The 20541-nt window shown below is 38.8% G+C and overlaps 1 protein-coding gene across 8 annotated transcripts in view; it reads right to left on the bottom strand.

Annotated features, from left to right (window-relative positions):
• dmd (dystrophin) overlaps window positions 1-20541 on the bottom strand; it is a 331517-nt gene that overhangs the window by 114705 nt on the left and 196271 nt on the right. For all 8 annotated transcript variants that reach the window (XM_084713783.1, XM_084713788.1, XM_084713787.1 and 5 more), the window contains 7 exons: window positions 16438-16583; window positions 6546-6646; window positions 6244-6355; window positions 6032-6145; window positions 5463-5618; window positions 5198-5368; window positions 1822-2004 (listed from right to left, as the gene is read on the bottom strand). In XM_084713783.1, the coding sequence (XP_084569909.1) occupies window positions 1822-2004; window positions 5198-5368; window positions 5463-5618; window positions 6032-6145; window positions 6244-6355; window positions 6546-6646; window positions 16438-16583 (983 nt within the window). The remainder of the gene's footprint in view (window positions 1-1821; window positions 2005-5197; window positions 5369-5462; window positions 5619-6031; window positions 6146-6243; window positions 6356-6545; window positions 6647-16437; window positions 16584-20541) is intronic.

The following is a 20541-nucleotide window of genomic DNA, read 5'->3' on the forward strand; positions in this document are numbered from 1 at the left end:
AATGCGTGCTGATTTCCAGACTATGAGAACAAGATGACTTATTGAGCTTTGAACAGCAAATATTACAATGGGATTGTTTCATTTCAAACTCTAAAACATTTTCATTTATACTGTACAGATGAAACACTAGATTATGTTGAAAATAAAGCATTTTTCAATGCATATATTCTAATTTAAGCAAATTCCTAACCTTGAAAATACAGTTAAGATGAAGCATTTTCCAAACTTTCAAGACTTTGTATGAAGCCTGTATGCACATGGCAGAGCAGCACTTTTTTTCACTTAATTAAATCAATCAAGATCATGATCACACTGTATGGAGCACTAGCAGAACATACAATAAGAATAAAGCGTTTAGCACATACTGTGACTGAAATACCACAGATGCGACTTAAACAAAAAAGCTTCAAGTTTACAAATCACTTTTGGCTGATCTGATTTACACGACAAACTTCATTTTAACATAGATGGGTGGTTTATGTAATACTTTGGCAGATAATTTTTTCTATAATTTATCTTGCTTGTATTCTTCCATTCAGACAAAATATGGTACTCGTCTCCCAGACGACTGTCATTACAAAGGCTGCAAATCGTCTGGTTTCTATGCAGCCACTTATATTTGATATGCCATTAGGAATTCTTTTGTTGTTCATGCTAAAATTTAAACATTTGGAAATAGCCTGCCTGTACTCATTTTAATCTCCTGATGGGATTTAATGGTTGTTGAGGGTCACAGTTTTTCTTTATCAGACAGATAAGGTGTTACTCACAGATTTAACCAGCAAAATATTTGCAACACTTAAGCAAACCTTAAGATGAACCCTGAGCTCTGTCAGAGCTGTCACAACCTTTTTGTTTACAACAGAACTTCAAACTCCATTTGTTTTGGAGAATCAAAATATGTTTTGTCTTGTGGAGTTTATTATTCCAATTCTCAGTTTTGTCACATAATATTTGCAGGAGCGAACACAGCTTGTCTAATCATAAATAACCACATAATATGGCAGAACGCAGTAATAAACACATTTTTATTGTCCTCTATGTTACTGTGGGTGTTGCCTCACTGCACAGATAGGCCGATCATGGACGAGAATTTTAATGTTTATAAAATGTAAATTCAAAAAGCATATTTGGGCTGTACTATTGAGTTCCTGACTTAACTGTTCTTTACAAAGATATTTTTCTTACTGGTGTTCGGGAGGGGGAAGCAACTGATTATTCAGGTTGCTTCTCTCTTTTTTTAAAGAGTCAGTTTGCTCAAATTATTAAAACATATATTTTCTCACTTCCCCAGACAGCAGTATCTCTCCATGCAGACGGCTTTTAGACATCAGTCTCTACTACCAAATGATGGATCCCCTGCATGTATTTATTCATTCATTCATTCTTGTATCTCCATCTCTTTTATCACATAATTTCTCAATAAACTCCCAGCTTGAACATTAAACATTAAAGCATCTTGTGTTAATTAAAATTGACTTGTTTTCGATTAAGCTTACACTTTGAAGGTAACAAGCTTACATCTAAAATGCAAGAAAAGAGCCTGAAACAGTGCTGGTTGGCTAACCTCACTTCACCTCAGCTCATCTATAATATACTGTGTCTTACACCCTCTGAAAACACTCATCTACCCACACACACACACATACACACAACATGCCCTCTAGAGCTGGCACTGATGTATGTGTGGCCTTGGCTTTAACACACACACACAAACATGCACCTGCTCTTAAAAAATTGAAAATAAAAGTGTATTTTATCCTATATATGATCCAATTAATGCTTCCAAATAATCACAGAGAAGACGGGTAAAGTTTGTACCTCCAGCGTTTTACATTTCCCATCCAGCCGGCTGCACAGGCGCTGGTAGTTGGCTGTCAACACGTCCAGTTCAGACCGCAACGCGTCGTGGGCCGTGGGTGGAGCCTTGGCGATGAAACTGTTCACGCTGTCAGTCAGGAGTTTGACCTTCAGCTCCTTGGAGTGGACCTCCTCCTGGGCCCTCTGATGGACAAGCAGAGAGACAGAGAAGCTAATAGGTGATGTTTGTCTCGACAGCACAATGATTTCAGACAGAGACCAGACCTGTCGAGTGTCCTCAACCAGATAACAACCGCCGACCTCCAAAGAGGAACTCTCAAATGAAATGTGCAAAATGTGCATTTATACAGTATGAGGCAATGGTGGTGAAAATATTCCTGTCTTTGTTTATGTTAAATAAGAGTGGTGAAGGTCTAATGTTCACCACTGTTTAAAAAGTTAATTTTGTAGAAGTTACTAACTGTGGCTTGAAGGTCAGGTAATCAACTCCCTCTTGTAATTCAATATGTAGACTATTCCAGCAGTGGGTGGCTCTGACTGAGAAGACTATTTGCCAAAACTTGCCACAACCGTACAGTACAATACCTCGACAATGAGGCAAGCATCTGCGAAATGTTTAAAACTGTCAAAGTTAAATAAATTGTACTGTTGTACTCGGTTGGTTTCAGAGTTGTTGGGCTTGTAAAGTACTTTTTAATGGTCTTTCATTCTTTTAAGTAGTAAATGTACAATGATTCAACCAGACTGAAAACTGAAAGGGCAGAAAGAGAGACAGATAGTTCTGAGCAATAGTTAAATAAAACTATATTAACTCAGCAGTCACTGTTAAAAGAAACTGGAAGCTAATAAGCTGGAATTTAAGAGGTGTGTTTTTGGACTGGAAAACAAATTTAGAATCAAAGCTACAACTGTATCCTTCCATGTCATGCAACACTGTGTGGACATGGAGTAAATGGAAGTTTTTAATCATTTAATTGTTCTTCTTTTGGGGCCAAAACTATGCAAATGTAACTCAAATGTAACACTGTCATACTGTTTAATACACACCTGAATCTCTAGAACAGAGGTGGAGCATGCAAATTGAGCCACAACTGCCACATTTATGGAAAAAACACCACTTTGAAATTCACCAGAATAATGATTTCTGCAGTTCTCTTCACTTTTCACGCAACCAACTAAGACAAAGCTCGGGTTGCACAGAATTTAACACACATGCAGACAGCCAGTGCAGATTTTAAAATCGGCTAGTCACAGTCATACAAAGTGAGCAGAAAGTAAAAGGTTTTCTTTGTTAAGAGTATTTTCTTTTTTTTATGAGAATGTGACTTTGTTGATGTATGAAGACTTTAGAGAGAGAAAGACAACACCTTTTAGAGCTTGCTTTTGCTGTTTGACAAACTGGAACTATGCTTATTCCATGTTGTTAAGACCTGAAAACCATCGATTTTTGGCACAAACTGTGGCTGAAAAACTGGAATTGTGTGAAAAGGACCTTAAGTTCAGTTGATTTAGCTTGTTTGCATTAACAAGCCAAACCTTTCATATCAATAAAACTCTTAAAAGTCAAGTGAAGAGTGAAAGAAAAGTGAGACAGATGGGAAAGATAAAGAGCAAGAGAAGGAAGGAAGAGAAAGAGAGAGGACTTAATGGATGGAGGGATGGACGCACGAACAAATGAATCAATGTATCTTCTGTTGACAAAGCCAGCGAGTGTGAAGAGACAGAGAGGAGACGGAGTGAACAAGTAAGCCAACGAATCAATGAATGAAGGAGTGTAGCTAATGCTTTCCCAAACGACGGGGGAGGGAGGGAGGGAGCAGGAGACGGAGGAGGGATTAGCAGAATAAACGAGTGAACTGATTCAGGAATGGAGTTTCCTTTAAGCTCGGAGGAGAAAGGGGGGAGTCGAGGAGAGGAAGAGGAGGTGAAAGAAGGGAGGGGGAGATTAGCAAGAGCAAGCAGAGTGAAATCAATTTTTAATTTTCAGCTCGACTCTCAAGTAAACTTTTTTCGGGAGGGAGGAGGGGTGAATGGAAGGGGACGAACACTGCCAAGACTTTTGGGTGTATCACAAAGCAAATAGTGCCATAAATTTACATCACAAACACATCGCATTAAAGTTATGAAAGCTAAAAAAAAGTCAGCGCTGAATAGCAGAATCGATGCAATTTGATACAAAATTGAGGAATGGGGGGAATGAAAGTGGAGATGAGGTTTGAAAAAGAGACACAAAGCTGTGAGCGAGGGTTCGGGAAGAAGATAAAGAAAGAGCTTTTTTTTTTTCCTTCAACAATGAAAGGAGAGGCAGGCAGAAAGGCAGACGGGGGCGTTATCGACCTGGAATTAACCAGGATCAAAACAGAGTGACAGAGAAAAGAGAAAGAACAGCTGCTGCAGCTGCACGCAGTCGGTCAGATCTGGGCCTCCGCTGTGAATATAGAGAAGAGCGAGATCGTGATTATCCAGAAAAAGCCCAGGTGTCAGGGAAATCCAAACAGGGCTCCGCTGAGACTGAACAAACACATAACTCGACATATTTAGGACTAAAACTGAGACGCGCAGGCAATTTCAATGTGTTTGTGAATGATCTGAGAGAAAAAAGGAGGATGACTTTCAAGGCCATGAAATCTATAGATTTATTCAAAGCTGGCTAACAATGATCAGATCCTGAGGGACTGTATGAAAATAAATGGGCTGGTGAGGTGCCTGAACCTTATGTCTCGCTCTCCATGAATATGAATGTTTTCTTTGAACCTTCTTCTGCTGGAGTTTTGAAAACAGTTTCAGAAATTTTTGGCAACTTACTGTGCATTCTGTTTTCTATTTTCTATTCATTTTTGTCTTTGTTTAGCACCTTTTCAACTGTCCTTAGCCCACATGCATGGCACAAACTCAGATATAAATCTAAATAATAATTATCATTATTTTATTTTGTCAATGTAACAAAGTGCAAAGCGACCAGGAACCCAAAATAGAGGAAAAATAGGGAAAATGACACAGGTATATTATTTTAGAACAGGTCAAGGTTGTAAAAAAAATATTGTTTTACTATTTCAACACACAAATGAAAGATACTGTGTGAAAGACCCACTCTGGCATTTTCAGATGGTTTTGTCTAAGTTATGTTACTATCAATAAAACATGCTCAATCCAAACTTCACTATCTTGATAGAACTTATAACGAGCACATGAATCAAACCCTGATATACAGACAGAACTGTTATCCTCAAAGAACTCCTTTTGGAACCATGGTGTGAGTAAAAGTTGAAACTTTCTTTCTGTACTTCTGCCTCTGCCTCCCTCTTCTTCTCTATCCTGCATTGGACACACCCCGAGATCCTCCATACCCTTTTATGTCTGCTTCACACACGCTCACCTTGAGCTCCTCCACGGCCTTGCGAAGCTCTTCAGGCGTCTTATATGTGAAGTCTCTCTCCAGGTAGTCTTCCTCAGCCTGGTTGATCCACTCCTGCATCTCCTGCATCTCCTTCCTCAGAGCCATGGTCTTATCAAGGCCACCTTTCAGTGCCGACTTCTTAGCGTACGCCTGGACGGAGGAGAGAAAACACACGCAAACACTCAATATTAGACAAACACAGTAGAACAGGAAAAAACACACTCCCCGGATGAAGGTTACACACCTGTTTGCAGACGTTCTCCCACTGGGCGTTGAGCTCATCCAGTAGTTTCTGGATGTAGATGGCAAACGGCGGCTCGGCCTCCTTCTTCAGGTACAGACCCACTTCATTGATGCCGTTGACGCTGGGTTGGATGGTGTGGATGTCATTCACCAGAGCCTGGCCAATCAGAGTGCAGGACGGAGATCACACAAGTAGCACTTTAACTGTATATGTTTCATAGTGGATCATTTTGGTCTAAATTGGTTTGGTGTGTTTCAATTTTTTTATAAGCAGTCCTGAAAATGTGTTTATTTGCTCATTTTTAATCTCTTCTCGACTTCCTGAAGGGAGATTTTATAGACTCTTGGACATTTTATGATCTCTAAGGGTTATTTTATGAATTTCCTGGGACATTTTATCCCCAGAACATTTTTTATCTACTCTGTACAAACCTTTTATCAACCTGCCTTTTTCTGTAAGAAATAATAAGCAATTTGTTGGTAAGAAATACAAGATATAATGCAACCTAAGTTCAACCTAGGTCATTGAAAGCAAGTCTAAAGTAACGTCAAGATGAATGTTTTCCTCACGGTGCACTGCTCTAGCTGTTTCTCCAGGGCTTCAGAGTCACCCAGCGCCGGCCATTCCTCGTTCAGGAACACGTCCACGTCTGCCATCCACTTCTTTAAGGTCTTGACATCATTCTGGTAGAGAGGGAAAAACAGGCATTGAATTCAAGACTAATTTTTTGTATTACTTGGACTTTCAAGCAATATATTGTCATCTTTATGATCAGTCTCACCTCAAACTGCATCAGTTTGGCCATGAGCTCCTGGATTCTCTGGGCATTGTCTGACAGTGTGCTGCCAAGTCGCCTCCAGCGAGCCATGATGGCGTCCATCTCGGCGCGATACCTACAGAAAATTACAGATTGGCTTGTTATTTCTTTACCGATTCATGATTAATGAATCCTGTGCATTCAGTGCAGTGATTTTCAACTATAAATAAGAGCCAATCAATGGAGATAAACTGAATGTGTTTTAAGTTGGTTTATCACGACTTCAATTGATCACACAGCACTACATATTATTTTCCATGTCTTACTTCTGGCTGATGTCTGGCGGAGCTTTCTGGAAGACTTGTTCCACGGCCGAGGTCAGGTAGTCCACCTCCCCTTGGTGTTCAGCCAAAGCCACCTGGAGGGCCTAGAGGGGCGAGAGAGATGGAAAGACAGCGTGAGAAAGTGAGAGAGAGGAGAAGGAGATTGTGTGGTTCATACTGCAAACTTTTGTTGTTCTTTCCTTTTATTTCACAACTACAATATGAGTTTGGCTGCTCACAAAATACACAAATCATATAATATTTGACACTAAATTAATAAAATAAGCAACTGAACCCCACCTCCACAAAAGAATAAAAAATCTAAATTGAGTCTACATAAAAGCTGTGTAACTACTTATCACCAGGGTGGAAATAAAATACAAGCTAGAAGAGTTGTTTGGGCCATTTTGCCTGATTTGTTTTTCAGATGGAGGTTGTAAACTCTATGGGAGGAGGTCCAGAGGAGTGTAAAGTTAATCTGAAGTGTCTGTCATAAAAAATGAGAAAGCCAACATAATGAGCAAAAATGTGCCCGTCATAGCTCATTGGGCCCAAAATAAATTAATACATAAAAAAGAAGCTTTGTGTGCAGAGCAAGGAGGTCCAGATGAAAATAAAACTGGTTTGAGGAGAAAAATACTAAAGCTTTTTTCTTTCTTTTTTTTTTTTGTTACAAAAATCTGAAAAGACTGAGCTCTGCTGATTGAACCATTGTATGATGTTTGTGTATTTTGTTCTGTGCATGTGGTGATTTGTGGAAAATTATTTCAACTGTGTGAATCTGGAAAAAAGACAAATTAAAGCGCTGTTTGTATCTGTTCAGACCACATTTTTATTAAATCTGTAACACCCCATTTACACCTGGTATTAAAACACGTTGTCCAGAAAAAGGTGTCAACGCTTTGTGACCAAAATGTGATCAGGAGGTAGTCTGGCTTGCACTATGTTCAGATCTTAGGCAGGTGTAAACGCAGTCCAGATAACAATCTGGATAACGTACGTAGATACAGATCATATTTTAATACCAGGCATAAATGGGGTGTATTTCACAACCCGACATGCAAAAATCTATACATTCTTGCCAGCAAATATTCTCTGTTGTCATCAGGGAATTGTTATGTTTTACCTGCATGTAACAGCAACACTATTTCTTCCTTTTTTTTTTTTTTTACTTTTTTATTTGCGTATTTCTCAGATCCCCATTTACAATAAAAATATTTCCACATCCACTGACATGTTCCTTTACATGGTGTTGCAATATTCATAAAGTCCTATATATACAAACAATTCAACAAGAAAATATAGATAAAAATAAATCAAAACAAGTCAAAATAATAAAAACACTGAAAAGAACCACAGCTGAGTTAATCTACATCCTTCATTCCCTCTGCAAACAGTCTACTCAACGCCCCATTTTTTTTTTTTTAACTATGCAATCGCTGATCTATGTTTTATATTATCTTTTTTATGGTGCTTTATCAAGTTTATTTACGATCATTATTTAGACTCTTTCCCACATTCTTTCACTGGCAGCATCATTTGTTTGCTTATATGTTACTGTATGTTTTTTATGTGTAGAAGCTGCTGCAACAAATTGCTTCTTGTGGGATTAATAAAGTTGTACTGATTTAAATTAAATCTAGATTTGTGCTCTACAAATCAATCATCATGCTGTTATTTTCTTGAAAGATTTATCCACAAGTCTCTTAGAAACAGCTGAAAACACAGCTCACATCAACATTTGATTTATCAGAAAATCTTCTATCACGTGTTCTCCCACACGGCATGTAAATGCCATGGAGCCCGAAAGCTTTGGGCACAAAGTGATTTTAACAGCTTGTCTGTTCTGTTACACAGTATTGAGCGGGTTGAGGGGGGTGAGTGAGGGATGACGAGCCTGAGAGGTTATGAGGCTGCCACTGTTAACATTTTGTAATGAAAGCCTTTTCACACTATTTGATTCTGCTTACCCTGCAGCGCAGCATGAATTACAAGTGGATAGGTGAGGGAATTCCTGGTGAACTTTGGGTGAAAGATTTTTGGGGAAGAAAGCCTCGTTCACACCAAGGTGGCTCAGGGGCTTAGTTTAGCTTAGTTCGAGCACAGCCCCTGGACAGGACATCCGTCAGTTACTATGGCTTACCCACAATCCTTCTGCTGCAACACTGAATCCCGAGCAGGGAGGCATTAAAGACTCTTTTTGCTCAAAGTTTTGAGGCTTTTTCTTTTCTTTCCTCCTCCTTTTCTCTCAGTGATTTTTATCCAGCTCCAGTGAAAATTCAAGACTGAAGAACCTGAAGAGGAGCGAATCACAAGGGCAGGCCTCTGACACCTTCTGTAAGTAACTCAAATAAGTTCCACTTTCACTTTTGATGAGTCGAGTGAGTGACTTCCCTTATTACAGATCCAAAAGAAAGATGATGAGGTGATAAAGTATGATATAGACATCCTGTAGATATAACTATATAATTTAAAGGTGAGGTATGCCCTTTATTTTGGGCATCATTGGCCAAAAGTTCCAACCTTAGATAGAAGATAATATAATTCAGGTGGTCAGAGAAAATTAGGCTGCTCTTCCTCTTGGCTCTGTTTTCATGCTTTAGAAAACTGACCTCATGATGGGAAACTTTGGCCAGCCATAGTTTGGTGAGCCACAAATCCAAAAAAGCCTGTAATTAGACGACCTGGGAATGAGACTCCACAGGCAACCCTTTCTCCGCTCACTGCACCTTGAAGCAGTCCAAATTAAATGAAAAAATATGATGTTTGTCCTTGCCTTCAGAAGTGACCAATACAGTATGAGCGTTTTCTAATCTGGTGCCCTTATCAATGTAATTTGTCAGTGCTTTCTAAAACTGCAACAAATGGATGTTACACAAATAATTTGCATGATTTTCCAGATAAGTTACCACCACTTTCTATGACTTAACAAAAGCATCAGAAACCTGGATACTGTTATCATCATGTATACATATGACCAGGATCAAGTTCATGTCATATCCAGAATATAATCAAAAACAGGATGAAGCTCAAAACCAGGATACTAATGCACATGTTAATGCATTCACTCTGTTGTTGGAATGACAGAAACACTTGTTTGTACAGCTGAGTTATAGTTTCTTCCCCCACAAATGATCTTTGGCTGAGTGCAGACACCGGCTGCAGAGAGCACGCAAACCAGACAACAGCCAAGTGTAATTCTGGCAGCAACACAGCAACAATGTACACATTAACTTACTCATAGAATTAACCTTAATTAGTGACAGCTGATATGACCTGCTGCCACCATCGTTTGTCATTTTAACTAGGCAGTGCCGGCACGCTGAATGTTTTGCACACTACTCTTTGCTAATGAGAGAGAGAGAGTTGGAGTTTAGAGTGTATTTTGCCAAAGTAGTGAAATACTGCACATGCCGCTGTGGTACAGGAGAGCAGCGCTGCTATACTAGCATGCTCACAAAACACAGGAGAGTATAATGAAGAATGGGTCGGAACTGGATCAGCTTTATTTTAGCTGATGCTGATTTAAACGATCTATAGCACATTAGTTATTCAACAGAAAATTAAAGGGACAGTTTGGATTATTTCAAGCGTATGAAGTTGTATGAGGTACTTCTCTATAGCCAGTGTATTACCGATGGGAAATAATGGTTGACATGCAGCACGTTTGGAGAAACAGCAGGAGGAAACTAAGCAATGTACTGTTGTGGACAGGGTCAACAGCAAAATGTATTTTAGCCAGGTAAAAAAGGCCCACCTACAAAGATCCGTATCAGTTTAGATGTATTCACCAAAGTTATACTGTCTGACAGCAAAGTAATGCATTGAAAATATTTTAAATGTAATGTACTCTTCAACTGATATTGATAATTTTTAGGTGGGCCTTTTTTAGGTGGCTAAAAGACATTTTGGTGCCGACCACGTCCAGCTGTAGCCACAAGGGTAACCACATACAACCCCACTTCAATTAATGTGAACTATCCTTTTAAAATTCAGCAATATTTCTAATTAATTTAATAGTTTTTCAAGCAAAAATGCCAAATATTAATTGGTTCTAGCTCCTTAATTGTGAGGATTTTCTGTGTTTTACATAGTTGCAAACTGTTTGGACAAAACAAGACACCTGTAGGCATCATCTTGGGCCTTAAAAAGTTAATTGCTCAATCAATTATCTCTCTAACCCGCCCCTACTCGCCGCTCACTACATCACCCCTCTGCAGAATCACAAACTAATCACAAGATGTAATAACACCAAAATTATGGGTGGTGATTGAACGCCGCAATCAAGTCTTAAATAAGTTCTACCAATCGATGTGGATGATATTAATAATCATCTCTCTTCAAGCTGTCAGTTACGTCAACCAATCAGGGCTGTTTTTAATATCTGCTGTTTTATAACACTAAGTGAGGATTCAAAGCAAGATCCCACCTGACCGGAGCGCTCATTATTTTAATCAACAAAGTAACTAGAGTGAGAGGTGATACTGTCACCTGGGTGAGAGGAAACGTTTCCGACCACACACACGTGTACACATGTACACACAAATGCAGGAGTCTCGTCTCCGTGAGCGACGCGAGGGGAAACAGTTGAGCTGAAAATTAATGACAGCTTATCAGTATGCAGAATGAATTCCTAATTATTATCTACAATCAACTTTAATTAATCTCAGGCTACAAGGCTTGATCTCCCTGCTATGCTACAAGACCATTATCAAGTTTAAAGAGGGCTGAGTGCACACACACACACGCACACACACTTTCCTGTGTTTGACCTTGACTTAATCTGATGATAAAAATCAACACCTCTTAAACAACAACAAAGTAATAAAAGAAAGAACAAAAGACCTTGTATTCTTTTGACTGGAAATACGGATTAACAATGACACAATGAAAAAAGACTGTGTGTGCGTGTGTGTGTGTGTGTGCGTGTGTGTGCGTGTGTGTATGTATTCACCTCCATATTGGATGCATTCTGACACACACTGACTGCAATGGCATTTTCAAGTGTGTGTGTGTGTTTATCTGTAGGTAGATATTGTGATAAACAGAGACACTGATTTGCTCCACTGGGATTTCGCTCTCCCGCTTCTCATAATTGCAGAGTTGTAGACACACACACACACACACACACACACACACACACACACACACACACACACACACACACACACACACACACACACACGACAGCAGACCAGCTTTGGCCTGCACTCTGCATGTTAAGCAGATGCAAGTCGGGCTCCACAAAATCAGTGATTTTTACTGAAATTGAAATTCTCTCTGCTTGTTTTGAGGTTTCTGGAGGTTTACAGTTTAGCTCGCTGTTAGAGCTGCTGCTTTAAATTTAAAAGGCTGCAGTTTACGCGATACAGGACAGAAAACAACTGCAGGGTATGAATGTGAGCTGTAATTTTATATTTCTGTTTTAAAGTCGCAATAAAAGAGGACTTTATCAGCATATAGGTCATTTAAGTAGATGTGTTCACTCTTAAAACGTGATATTGGGTGAGCACATAATGTAGAGACGGGCGGTGGAAAACTGTAAAAAGAGACTAAAACCACTGAAATAAGGGTGTTTCGATCAGGATTTTTCAGACAGATCACAATAGCTGGAAGCAGTATCAGCCAAAACCTTCTATTTATTTTGTAGCATCATTGATTTATTGAACTATGCTTGAAAACATTGTATATTATGTATGAGTGTACCACATGTTGAAAATCATCACATAGGTACTTGGGGACCTGTTATACAAAATGATGGTTGTTACTGATAAAAACTGCTAGAATAGCTCTACCTGTGTATAAATAAATGCTGTATTGTTATGATTTTAGCATGTAATTATTAAAAATGCTGCGGTGAATAACGCAAAAGTAGGTCAGTAATATTCAAGGTAATTGAAACTGATGGCTAAGCAGCTAACAGACCATCTGAATTATGGTGTGCCTTCATATCTGAACAACAGACAACAGTGTACAAGTGAATTCTAAACAGCAAATATCAACCGATAATCAGTGGCAATTGATCAGAGCACCCTTACACTAAAGTCAGTGGAAGTAAAGCAATGCTGTTTTCACACATACTTGCCAGTAAATAGTCCTAGTTTATGGAGAATAGGTCAACAGTGACTGCTGCAGCTTCTGACCTTCATCTTACAAGTACTGAAGAGAAGGACGCAAACACCTCAAGGAAGCCTTAAAAGCTTGTGGCCGACCAACGTGAACATTCATCAAAACAAGCCACAAGGTCTGACAAGATCACCACAACATGCAGAGAAACAAACAGATGCTGTTCTCTATGCGGATGGAATAGCTGAAAAACTCACTACCGTGTCTCTGTGTTCTTCAAACCCAGCAACAAAACTGCGTGACAAGACCCAACAGCAATGTATGCATAGTGTAGAGAGAGGACAGGTGGTTTGAAAGAGGAGTGCAGGAGTACGTACACATGTATGTGTCAAACTGGAACAACTATCACTCAACAGAGGAGGCGGTTCATAATATAACAGCACTTATCAACCCACACAGGTGATTTGAATCATCTGTATAATTAGACCTCCACTCAGGACTGATATTAAGTGTTTACTAAGTGGAGATTTACTGATCACTGCATTAAACTGGATTGCACCACAAAAGTAGTTCTGACGTAGAAATGAGTTGTTACTGAATATTGACACCCACTGTTTTGTCACTCACTGAACCGACTGAAAGAGCTGATGTTAGCTTGCTAAAATATGAGCCATTTAGAATGACGAGTAAAATTATTCTTGAAACTATGTTAAAGTGTGTTTTTTTTTTATTTGGCTGTTTTTAGCAAAAAGCATTTTCTGATTTGTGCTGATTTGAGATAGAGGCGAGACATTTTTGTCTTGATTAATGTCAAGTTGTCATGACAAAGACATCTCAAACAATTTAAACTTTGCTGACATAAATGCCACTTGATGACAACAATGATAAACAGTCTCTTTCATGTTCATGTTCACAGGTGTCATGATTATGACAGCTTCCCCTTCAAATAAAGTGTTTCCTCTATGTGTGAGATACGTATCTGAAATGTTGAAATGATGGCTGAAAATGTATGGCTTAAGGAAGCGAGGGGGAGGATTAGACAACAGAAAAGAATCTCTTCTGAGAAAGTGAACGAGGCTCGGAACGTAAAAATAAATACATAAAATGAATAGAAAACAGTAATCAACATAGTAATAATGGGAGGTGGAGCTGAGCTGGGGTTACAATTTGCAAAAACAGCTGCTGGCCAACATTCCCAGCCAGAGGCGGGAAGAGCACCGCAAGGGTATATTTATAATCATTTTATTTCTTTAGTTGTAATTTTTTTAAGATCTGGTTCATTTAAACTCAGTTCAGTTCATTTTGGACGAAAATACTTATACTGGAATGCACCAGCTAAAAAAACCTTTTGCTTTAACACTGTGATGTTGAAAATGACCTCTTCTTTTTAAAAGGACACTCCATCTGCCTTAATGATTCGTTCTACAGGGATTTTATGTTTACAGTGGTGATTTGGGGATGTCCTGGTGTATCAGATTCATGCAATTTACTCACTAGGTTGTGGGTATGAATCAGACTCTTGGTTAATGGGGCATGTCATCTGTTTTCTCTCCCCTTCTTTATCCTCTGCCTACTACCTCAAAGAGGAGCAGAAAAGCATCCTTTAAAAGAGTGCTGCTTTGGCACTTTGGCATCGCCAGTGGCAATATAACTTTACTGCTCGTAGTAAAAACTGATTACAGTGTTATACAGCCCCACAGGATTATAGAGCCAGGCCCATTTTGGCACTTTATGGGAATTTGTAAACAGATCTCAGCAGCAGTGTTGTCAAGAGCAGACACAGTGATACAGAGCAAATCCACCTATCAGCTGAATCACTGTTGACTCCTAGTGGATGATGGGATTATAGTATGCCCACCTAACAGCATAATTACCTGTGATTCATACCAGACAGAGAGCTGCTATTATACCAACCTCCAACACTACACTACACGATCTGAGCCCTAAAAGTTAACTGGTAAGCTAAAATAGTTAAAAAGCCTTAAGCTTAAGTTTAAGCAACTGTTGAAGGAGCTGAAGTGTCAATTTAATACTAAAAGTGTTTAACAGATCAGTTAAAGTTCATGCAATGCCAATGATGGATGAAGTTTAAGAGATGAAAACAATTGATATGATATAATTGATATGTTGAAGGTAAATCACTGCAATTATAACAGGTGCAATATCAATTTACGTGTAATTACTAGAAGCTGATGAACTTTCATTCTAAACAGTTATTTTAGTATTTGAACTGTAAGTTGATGAATAAAAGATGATTTCTGTTGAAATATCAGTCGATGTGAAAGCATACTTGCCAACCTTGACACACATACTTTGTCCCGTGCATTCTGGTTACTTTTAAAGAACGAAAATAACAAAATAATAAGTACTGCTGGAAAACACAATGTGACCACAACATTTGTCCTTACCTAGTGCAATTTTAAATTTGATTCCAATAAAATGCAAAAAAAAATATTTACAAATGTCTCTTGTCTTTCCATAAGAAACAGGAATTCTTCTTTCCAGCATGTCTGAAATTTGCTTGAGTATTTCTTGAGTATTTCTTTTTCTTATTTCTCTCTATTTGTCTCTGTCTCTGTGGACAGAACACAGTGGGTGCAAGCAGCTCTTTTTCCGTGTCATAAGACAACATTCGCTGTAGATGTATTGTTGTCCAGGCTTACACACACTGCACAGTGCCAGAAACATGTTGTGATAATGAAAACTTTTTTAAAAAGGTGTGAAATTTTGTCAGAAATCGGGAGAAATATGGGAGAATTGTTATCCCCGGGGGAGGACAATGAAAAACCTCTCTCGGGAAAATCAGAGGGTTGGCAAGTACGTGTGAAAGTGGTGTAAGTAGTTGGAATTTCAGATGAAGTGGAAGCCCTGGAGACTGTTCAAGTGTGTGCACTGTAAGCAGCTGAAATGCCAGTTGATGTGAAAGCGCTGAAAGTAGTTGAACTTTAAAATTCATTAGAAGAAAGCAATTAAACAGCAAGTTAAGGAGCTGCATGCAGATGACACGCCGGCTGAGATCAAAGTGGTTGAAAGAACGGCGAAGAATGAAATGTCAGTTGATGTGTCATTGGTAATAGTAGTTTAGTGGAAGCGGAAGTGCTGAAGACAGTTGAAGCATTTACACTAATAACAGTTAAATGTCATTTTTATGTAGGCGTACCCACTGACATCACTTACACTGGTGACTGAAGTGTAAAATCTGAAAGTATTTGAACTATCAGGTAGCAAGAAAGGTACGGAAAAGCTAAACTGATGTGTCAAAGTCCTGAAAGTTGAATGAAGTATGAATCAGTATCCACGGGTTGAAGCAGAGTGGATTTAAAGTTTCTGAAACAAAGTTCAACAAACTGTGGATACAATTAGCCACAACTTTGCTCTCTCATACAAAACCACAATGCTCATAGCAGATCTACCATTTTTTTCAGGTTCAGCATCAAGAACAATAATCTTTTATGCATCTGATTCTGCTATAAAGTCATAATGGAGGATGGACTTAATCTTTTCCCCTGCAGGAGCAAGACATCTACCACATAAATACTGAAAGCTCAATGGAGATATATGAATAACTATAAACACTCCACTACAATCAATAGCCCATAATATAGTATGTTTTTACCACCCCTTCATACTGTGTGAATGTAAAGCCAGATTGTTATCGTACTGTCGCATCTAAAGCACAAAGATTGTTTAAAGATTTATACGGCTGTGACAGCCCATAACCTCAAATTTTATTACTTCTGAATGCACACAAACTCCAGATAAGATATTAAAACAGGAATATATCACTCATCTGCAGACTGTGTGTGTGTGTGTGTGTGTGTGTGTGTACCTGAACGTCCTTCAGTCTCTGCTCCATAATAGGATACTCTGTAACAGCCGTGGATGGGATAGCCAGCTTGGCCTCGCACTGCTGTAACCATGCCAACAGTGTCGATATGGTTTCCTTATAACGAGCCGGGGGCAAGCTCTCCAAAACTAGAGACACGCAGGGAGAGACAGAGAGAGATATGTCAGAGAGGCTGTCAGGCAATCAATGCTGTTGTAGCACTGCAAGCTGCAAAGACTTTAATATCCAAACACATGGACAAATACCAACCTGAATATTATAGTTTATAAATATTAATCTTTTACCCTCCAGTGTGGAAAAAAACTGCTGACATTGCTGTGCTATGTGATATTTGGAAAGTTTGCTGTTAACTGTAAGTTTGTCTGTCAGAAATAATTGTTGATTAATTTATTATCTTTGTAACTTTGTGTACAATTGCAAAGAACTCAGTGAGGAACAAAAATGCTCTTTTGCTGAGATGTGCTCAATTTAAGAGCACCAGTTGACCCAATTAACCTCTGCGTTCTTATTGGCCAACCTACTTTCCACCTGAGATGCTCGAGTGGAACCACTGCAATGCCCTAAACTGGTTCTCCAACTGGTTTTCCATAAACAATCACATCTCTTTCTTGACCAAAATAAGATTTGGAGTGCCTCAAGGGTCAATTCTAGGTCCTTTCATTTCATATATACTTATTCTTGGTAAGATTATTCACCCCCATAGCATCGAATTAAATTTTTATGCTGACGAGCCCACTGAGCTTGGCATGCACAAGCAAAAGAGTCCAGCTGAAGGCAAAAAACTGGATTTTCAGATAAATCCAGACAAGACAAATTCTCATCAGGGGCCCTGGCTTTTACGGTGCATCACATCTTGATTATTAGAATACTTTCATCTGCCTTAGTCAAAAAGGTTCAGACAAACTATAGATTACACTAAACACAGTGGCTTTTAAATAGAGCTAAACTGGTTTTCCATAATCATGTCTTGTCATTGGCCAAAATTAGGTTTGAAGTCCCTCAGGGGTCAATTCCAGGTTCTTTTATTTTATATATATTCAACACCATTGCATCTCACAGCTATACTTTAATGATGACTGAATGATTTAAAAATTGCGGCCTCTTAGGCGAAGGACCAGATTACAAGACTGGAATGATCTGCCTGAAGGGGGAATTTGAGAAGATCCGGTTAGCTGACTCTATGTCCTCTTTTAAATTACCTCTTAAATCACACTTTTACTGCACAGCTGACTCCGATTTTAGATTATTTGCCTTCCTCTTATTTTATCCTGTGATTTATAGTCACCATGTTTAAAGCCCTTCTCGTCTAGCAGTGTTGCTCCAGGAATGCCAATGACAGGTGGTCCACCACTTTGGTCTAGAAATATTTCATTGTTATGTCATAACATTGTGGGCAGACATTCGTGATCCTCAGAAGATGAACCCCTCAGACTTTGGGGATCTCAGCCTCAGCTAAATGTTGAGATGCTGAGCGCCATCATCAGGTCAAAAAACAGAGCCCCAAAGTCTGTTTTGGGGTAGGACTTCTGCCTGTTTTGGCCTCCTCCCCATGGATCCACTCCATCCACTTCTGGGTCATCATCAACCAAAGTTGGCCAGGTACCATCATCATGTCATTCAGTCCGACCAGAAGCAGCGACAATGTATTGTAATATATGAAAAATTCATAATTTTACTTTGGGCATATGAAATATTACATTTCACATGTGAAATATGTGATATATGTAAATATATGGTTTTATCTTATATCTAACTTTTAATTTATGAGATATTTCAAAATCACAGTTTCCTACATGTAAATATTTCAGCTTTGAAATGATGATTTCTTCAATCTGAATACTTTGAACTTGCATTTATCATAATCTACAACTTTTTTTTATTTCTCTGATGTACTCTGGTAAACACTCTTTTCTATTCATGCTAGTAAAGCTTCCCTGATTTGAAATGAACCGACTGAAAGAGATGCGCTGACCCGACCTGGCCTGAACTGACTTTAGAGGCAGACAGAGGAAGAAAGACATGAAAGGAAAAAGTATAATTTAAATCACTGGCGCGCTGGTTTCAGAGAAATTCTTTTCTACATGCTTCTCAAATATACTTGAATTCGACACCGTAATCTGTCTGCACACATTCCCGTCCATGTGTAAGTACTTTGAATGTGTGTGTTGGTTATCTCACCCCTGGCGTGGGTGAGAAAAGCACAGTGTGTGGCACGAGGGAAGAAGCTGTCTGAGTGAGTAAAGAAGTATAGTTTGTCTGTTTGGCTGTCAGCATCATTCTCTATCTTTTTTTTTCTCTCTCCAGCTGCCTCTACTTCTCTCCCTTTCTTCCCACTCTCTGCATCTTTGTCTCTCAGTGTTGTTTCCCTCTAGGTCATTTTCTTAGTGGCTACATTTTTTTTTTGTTTTCTCATTTCTTTCCATCATTCTCTCTCTCACTGATATAAATAGCTATCTGCTCTTGTTTTTGTCACAGCGTCTGTCTGATTTAGTTTTCCTTGTCTTGATGGCCGCATCTTTCAGTCTCTTTTTCTATCTCATTAAGTCTCATTGTCATTGTTTTGACTGCAAGAGCTATAGAGAGCATCACACACACACAGACTGAGAGTAACACTACAAATTGGACTAAACGACTCACTCCCACTTGCTGCTCACCATGAATACAGGTAACAAGGTGTAACCACATGGGTGAACGGCAACTTTATGTTGTCACACAAGTCTGAGTCACTCGACCTGTTAACTAGCTCTTAAATTAGACATGTGATGTGAGCAAAGGATGTCACCCACACCTTCAAATTAGAGCTTCTGAGTGAGTTTCTTTGATTCCTTTCACTCAAGAAACTAAGTTTTGACAGTTACTCCTTGCATTTATTTTACATATCGGTTTTATATTCATTGCCCTAATGTCATATCTTAAATCAACTTTTCCCCAAGAAGCCGCCGTCCACTAATGATGGTGTGTTCCTTTACGTTTTGGAACTACATTGTGGTTGTGTTTTGTGGATTGTAGAGCAGACAGGCTGACATGCTCTGAAGAGTGGGCTAAGTCTAGCAAAGCTAATGAAAGAGCGATGCAACAATTATTAGTCGTCAACTATTAAATGAATTGGTTTGAGTGATTTTTAAAGAAAAAAAAGGTCAAAATTCCAGATTCTTAAATGTGGGTGTCATCTTGGGTCTTAGGAAACACTTATCAACATTTTTTGACATTTTATAGGCCAAACAAGTAATAGATTAATCAAGAAAATAATCAATAAACGAATCAAAATAACCATTAGTTGCAGCCCTAGAATGAAAATAAAGCTGATGTTAAGTGTGAAAAGTGTGAGGCAGGGTTAACACTGCTGGCCTAATGGACAATAAAGTAAATAATAGACAATAAAGAATTTGCAGTGTTTTGTATTTTATAAGCAAATATCGCATCACCTCCAAAATTATTAACTTCTGAGAAACACTGCCAGATTAAACAAACAGTTTAAATATGAAAAATTACTTTGCTGCACTTGGCTGCAACACCTTTAACATAAATTACATATATGTCTATATATATATATATACACATACACATTACCTGAAAATCTATTTAATTAGTGCTCAGTCTGAATATAACATGCATACAAAAATGTCAGGCACATTTGGACTTTGGCCCCACATGCAAATATGTATTTAACGTACATGCAGATATTTATTTGCCAGTGTAAGATCTAATAATGCAGCTCTTGAGACATCTCTATATGGAAATTCTCTTTTGTCTTGCCCTCTTTGCACAGACGTCAGAGGTCAGCGTGGGCATTAATTAAGCTCCGGAGCTGGCAGAGATGCACTGTCTCTCCCAAGGATACATCAACAAGTTGGATGTTTGTTACACCCAGGTCATTGAAGGCAGTCTCGCTGGGAGACCTGCCGTGCAATTAGTGCTGCTGTATTATTCTGAAAAATGCTTTTCATCGTTAGTGAGTGCTTTAAAAGTGTTTGAATCTTTGAATTGATTTTCAGCAGGGAAATGAAATAATAACTATAATATCAGCAGAACAGCATAATAAGTGATGTTTCCTGGCAGATTGATTTATTAAACGACCCTCAAAAC

Source organism: Lutjanus erythropterus, chromosome 24 (assembly GCF_056507025.1).
Source record: "Lutjanus erythropterus isolate fLutEry1 chromosome 24, fLutEry1.hap2, whole genome shotgun sequence".
NCBI classification, from domain to species: Eukaryota; Metazoa; Chordata; class Actinopteri; order Lutjaniformes; family Lutjanidae; genus Lutjanus; species Lutjanus erythropterus.